General features: G+C 37.4%; 1 protein-coding gene across 1 annotated transcript; it reads left to right on the top strand.

The window, feature by feature from the left end:
• Positions 1–304: 304 nt before the first annotated feature.
• On the top strand, positions 305–5425 carry LOC106173170 (long-chain specific acyl-CoA dehydrogenase, mitochondrial). The gene is made up of 9 exons (XM_013554206.2): positions 305–429; positions 883–1026; positions 1347–1377; positions 1665–1771; positions 2340–2504; positions 2845–3076; positions 3489–3704; positions 3924–4051; positions 4301–5425. Exons 1-9 carry the CDS (start codon positions 329–331, stop codon positions 4479–4481), a joined length of 1305 nt encoding a protein of 434 aa, XP_013409660.1. The 5' UTR covers positions 305–328; the 3' UTR covers positions 4482–5425.
• The last annotated feature ends 555 nt before the right edge of the window (positions 5426–5980 follow it).

Genomic DNA, 5980 nt, shown 5'->3' with positions numbered 1-5980 from the left:
TTTCTAGATCTTTCTATAGTCCGGCTGGTCACTTATTTGCTCTTGATAGTGATAGCTAGGAATCAAGCGTGAGGTTTAAATTTCTGTTCGTCAGATGGCAGCACTTTGCAGTCTACTTTGGACTTTGACCACAAGAAAGGCCACATCTGAAATAGTTTCGCAAATGCGTTTTAAAAATAACAAATAGAGATATCTAGATACGGCACTTTTCTTGGTTATTAGAATATTTTGATAAATATGTGTCTTAAAGCTGTCAAATCCATGCCTGGTTTATGAACAAATCAACCTTGACATTGTAAACCAGGTTCATCTTACCCAGGGAAGAGCAATGGCTGCGTTACGAAAGTCGTGTAGTGCTCTGCTAAATTCTCTACCTAAACGCTATGGTAGAGTAGCAAAATCCACCGCTGCTCAATTTCAGGATGAAAGGTAATGTAGGGAGTATTACTGCTTAGAAAATACTACTGTTTACCGAGACAAAACCTGTTAAATCAACTCTAGTAATCCCCCACACCTTCGAGTTACGTTAAAGTTTAAGTGCTTTAGTAACGTCTACCAGTGTACTTTGTCCGGTGAAGCTATAGCGTTGACTCTTTTTGTAAAACCAAGGTACTTCTGCTCCTTCCATAAACTATATTTGCAATTAATTTTTGTGAATTTTCGACGTTCACCCCTTAAATTACCCCAGTTCGCATTTTATTTGACGTGTCTTGTAAAAACAGAAAAATCAAAATGGAAATTTTAAAATTAATTAATTTAATAGAACAGACGTTGACTTAAGAAATAACACCGATAAAAATTTTAAGTTAAGGGGGCATACTGCGTAAGCTCTGGTCAGAATATATATGACTCAGTTATATACTAGTACGCATTTATATTTAGTGCTGCTCCTGTTAGAAAAGAAATAGGGGAGGTGAACAACATGATGGAGATAGGAACAAGGAGAATATTTGCAGAAGAGCATGACATGTTCCGTCAGACAGCGAGGAGGTTCTTTCAGGAAGAAATATTACCTTACCATTCAGAGTAAGTGGGTGCAGTCTAATTAGACTAGTTGGAAGTAATGTAATTGAATGCCCTTGTTTTTCATCTAAATGTTCTTGTTCCCAGATATATATCATCTTTGCTTAAACTGTATAGTAGAACTTCACAACAGGTGGAGACGTTCTGTTGAACTGAAGTAGGATTGTGAGTTATCGAATCTGAACACACCTTGTGCATAGTACCTTTTTCTGTTCAAGCTTAAACTGGAAATTTCTTTGCATTGGTAGAGCTAATATTAGAACCATCATGTTTTAAAATATCACTGAGGTTACTCTAACAGCTTACCTCTGTTTTTGTTTTAGGTGGGAGAAGAACAAAGAAATAAGCAGAGAGGTAGGAGATTTTTTGCGTAATTTTTATGATCAGTAAATGTAGTAGTAAGTCGTTAAGAAAACAAAATGATTTAAGTTTCTTAGTTAACTAATTATAACTAATCATGAATAAATTATTATTGTTTTATCTAAAAATTGCAGTTCATTTAAGTCAGAAATTAGTCTTATGTATTTTCTAAAAATACCAGGAAGGATTTTAACTTAAACTAATAATTGTGTTTATTTCTGTGCATTTATTTAAAAATACTTGGGAATCAGTCATTTAAGTTGTGTTTGTTATTTATTAAGGCTTGGGAGTCAGCTGGCACCACAGGACTTCTAGGAGTGAATACTGCAGAGGAACATGGAGGCATAGGAGGAGACTTCCTGTCAGCAGCCATTGTATGGGAGGAACAGTAAGTTGAGGCTTTGAAGTGAAGAGTGATTGTTCACTTAATATGTCAACAATGAAGTTTAAACTGCATGGGAAATTACTTTGTACTCTCATTGATGGGAAATTCCCAATTTAAGTATGTCTGCATTTGATATGACAGTGATGGAATCTGTGGAGGGTGTTGATGTTTTCAATGACTGATGATCTCTCCACATTCGCTGAGCTTGCTAGCGGCTTTACTGGGCATGTGTCTTGTTTTTGATACAGGGTTATCACAATGGTTATGACTCCAGTAAATGTTAATAATGTGGATAACAGTTTGTAAAATGCTACTAGACCAAATTTAGATAGTCAGCATTCAGGTTTAGCAGCTTAAACAATCTTTAAAACCTAGATATCTGCAGTGCATTACAGCTTATTAATGTTGCTTAGAAGTTTACTAAATAGCATCTCATTACTCATTGTGATTCGTTATTATTCCCTTGATGCGTCTTACCCAGTTTGTGGTACATGCTTAGGAGCTGATATCACCACTCTGATTCTCAGTTGTTCTCATCATATGATATAAAGCTGATGTCATTTCACCTCAGGTCTTATGTGAACTGCTCAGGACCAGGGTTCTCCCTGCACTCGGACATCGTGATGCCTTACATCACCAGGTATGGCACCAAGGCCCAGATTGACAAGTTCATTCCCATGCTCACTGCAGGGAAGTGGATTGGGGCCATAGCCATGACAGAGCCAGGAGCTGGAAGGTAAGATCAGGATAAGGTCAAAGGGCAAGATGTTGGGATCATAATAAAGTCAAAGGACAGGATTTTAAGTCCAGCTGATTGGGTTATGGGATGGATAAACCTTGATTCAGTGAGGTGTGTGTGCTGGCCACAGTAAGCAATGAAGTACTGCACTTGCCTGTATTGTTGAACCCTGCTCAGTAAAATTTTGTAAATTTGTTCATTTACCTTAGACCCTTATGTCTTGACGTGCCATCTGGCTGAAATGACTTGGTACAGACTGTGTTATTATGATTTCAATTAAATTGACCCTCTTCAGCATTGACCTTGACAGGCCATTAAACTGTCCTCTTTCTCTCAGTGACTTACAGGGTGTTAAGACCAATGCCAAGAGGGACGGAGACGATTGGATCCTTAACGGCAGTAAAGTGTTCATCACCAATGGTTATCTGGCTGATGTGGTCATTGTTGTTGCCGTCACCAACCCAGAGGCCAAATCCAAGGCCCACGGCATCAGTCTGTTCCTGGTGGAGGCAGGCATGCCAGGGTTCAAGAAGGGAAAGAAATTGGAGAAGATGGGATATAAGGCCCAGGTATACTGAAATGCATTATTTGCTTGGTGATCTCCTGTATTATTTTGTGTCCTTTTCTCTCAAGTTTAAAGGTTTGGCATATGAAAGTGTATATATTTCTTTGAGAATGTGGTTATCGAATAAGTGACTGTATTTTAGATATTTCGGTATGCTCAGGTTTGTCTTTCAGGCACTTGGGCTTAATTTGTTCTAGAGCCAATGAGACCCCAAGTCAAGACAAAAGTCATTGTAATCATAATTTTAAGCTGCCAAACATTTCTACTGAACTTTGTGCAGCAGTGTCGTGTGTGTGTGTGTGTGTGTGTGTGTGTGTGTGTGTGTGTGTGTGTGTTACACTTACCCTTGCCCTGTCCCCATTTTCCGACAATATATCAACTTACATTGTAATGCAAATGTGTCAAATATATTTTAGGACACAGCAGAACTGTTCTTTGAAGATGTGCGCATTCCTAAGGAGAACCTTCTGGGAGAAGCCAACAAGGGTTTTTATTACCTGATGCAGGAGTTGCCCCAGGAGCGTCTGTTGATAGCAGACATGGGGATTGCTCTGTGTGAGTGGATGTTTGAGGAGACCAGGGCCTATGTCAGGCAGAGGAAGGCATTTGGAAAGACAATTTCAAGCTTACAGGTATATAGGGAGGATTATTATTATTATTATTATTATTATATAATATTGAATATATTTAATATCATTTCCGCATTTTTGGAGAGAAAGAAGTACAGTTCTGACTAAATAAGTAGGCAACAACATAAACAAGGAATTCTGAATATACTTTTAGGAACAAAAATGTCAGCAAAACTTCATTGCCAGAAATGTTTTTTTAAAGAAGAAGCGTATATTTTCCAGACCATCCAGCACAAGCTGGCTGAGATGAAGACAGAGATATGTGTGGGAAGATCCTTCATGGATCAGTGCCTGGAAATCCACCAGAACAGAGGCTGTGATAGCTTCTCTGCCTCCATGGCCAAATACTGGTAGGTTCAACTTTCTCTTTTCTCTCTTCTCTCTCTCTCTCTCTCTTCCCTCACTTCTCTCTCTCTTTCAAAATAGTTATGTATCAAAGGTAATTCATTACGTTTTCTACATCTCCAAATACATCATTTATGGAATTATGAATAGAGTGTAAAGTATCAAAAACAAATATAAACCCATCCACCCATCTATGCAGCAGACTAAAAATCAGTTCAGCAGTCCTCAGTGTCACCTCGTGTCTGATATTTCAGGCTAACAGACCTGCAGTGTTCTGTGGCTGACAGGTGTGTGCAGATGCACGGAGGCTGGGGCTACATGTGGGAGTATCCAATCGCACGCGCCTTCGTCGACTCCCGTGTGCAACCCATCTACGGCGGCACCAATGAAATAATGAAGGAGCTTATCGCCAGGTCTATCGTATCAGATATTTAAGTGATCCAGAAGGACTTGATGCAGTTCTGAATTCAAAAGAGAAAGAAACGGTTGTAAGATATTGTTAAGGCAGTACTGTGACTGATGCATAATGACGTGGATTCAGAGGGACTGTATACAGTAAAATAAATGAACAAAAAAAAAAAAAAAGAGACAAAGTTAGAGTATGCCAGTTTTCTATGAGTAACGATTCTACCGATGTATATATCATTTCGTAATTCATGCCAAAGTAAGAAAGTTAAGAAAGAAAAGGATATGATAAAAGCATTCATACCTGAAAGCAATAGTCAGCTACTGATGTGATGAGTGAAAACTACATCCCATGCGTGATTCATATCTCAGCAAAATGAGTAGAAAGGATTTCACAAAAGCAGTATTAAATGGTAAAAAAAGACGGGTTTGCCTAATAAATTAAAGACACTATACCTCGGCAATCAAAAATTTAATGACAAAGAATTAGCATTGATACATGTTAGTAGTTGATCGATATTGTTATTTTGATTAAGAGATAAACACCTTACCTGAAAGCAAGGCAGATATAATAGATGTACAGAGTAAAATAGAGATTTAGATTACTAAACACTCATATATATCTCAGGCTAAGTCTGTACACACTTTTGAGCAGTGAAAATTTTTGCACGTGATTTCACAAGTGATGTCATTACCTAGCCAGCCTCAGGTAGAGCATAGCTAGGGCATTATGGAGCAAGTGTAGAGAAACCTTGATCTCTTTGTACCAGTTTTAATACTGTCTCAAAGAACTGTGATATCTGCACATTGGTCCTGAAGCCTACCTTGAGGCTTTGTAACAACTTAACACTACTACACAGACTAACGACCATAGGTGATCATCATTGAATGTAAGATTATTGTATTATATGCTTTATCCAAATGTCTCTTTTTCCATGTTTGCTCTGTATGAAATAAATTAAGAGAAAGCACCACCATTGATTATTTACTTTTGGACCAAATTACCAATATAGTTTTGTTATGGACCTGTCTCTGTTAGATTTATGGGTCTGAGGTGACACCCCCTTACTAAGGTCTATCATAAATTTTATTACCAATTTTGTCATTGAATGATGATGTGTAACTTTGAAAGCGCAATGTGGAGCAGTTTGAGAATATTTGGGTTTAAAATTAGGAATTCTTTTCGTATTGACTTTGTATCTGTAATCTTAAAACCACATGGTTAATATATTTTAAAGATGTCTATTTTAAACGCCTATTTTAATATTATTGATATCACATTTCATTCCAACATAGCTTTTTATATGCACTCTATATAATATATATATATATATATATATATATATATATATATATATATATATACTGAAGTGAGATCAACGAACCATTTATTATTAAACCCCTTTAATAATCGTGAAGCTATCTACACGATGATAATCTAAATATTGGAAAGCGCCGACATATAGTGCCATAGTGCTGTTGGAGTTTGTTTCTCAACAAACGCACTGCTGCTGTGCAGTATCCCCCTG

Source organism: Lingula anatina, chromosome 7, assembly GCF_051362555.1.
Source record: "Lingula anatina isolate TDL-2025a chromosome 7, LinAna3.0, whole genome shotgun sequence".
Lineage (NCBI taxonomy): Eukaryota > Metazoa > Brachiopoda > Lingulata > Lingulida > Lingulidae > Lingula > Lingula anatina.
The sequence above is the reverse complement of the archived record's forward strand: the minus strand, read 5'-3'. Positions and strand labels throughout refer to the sequence as shown.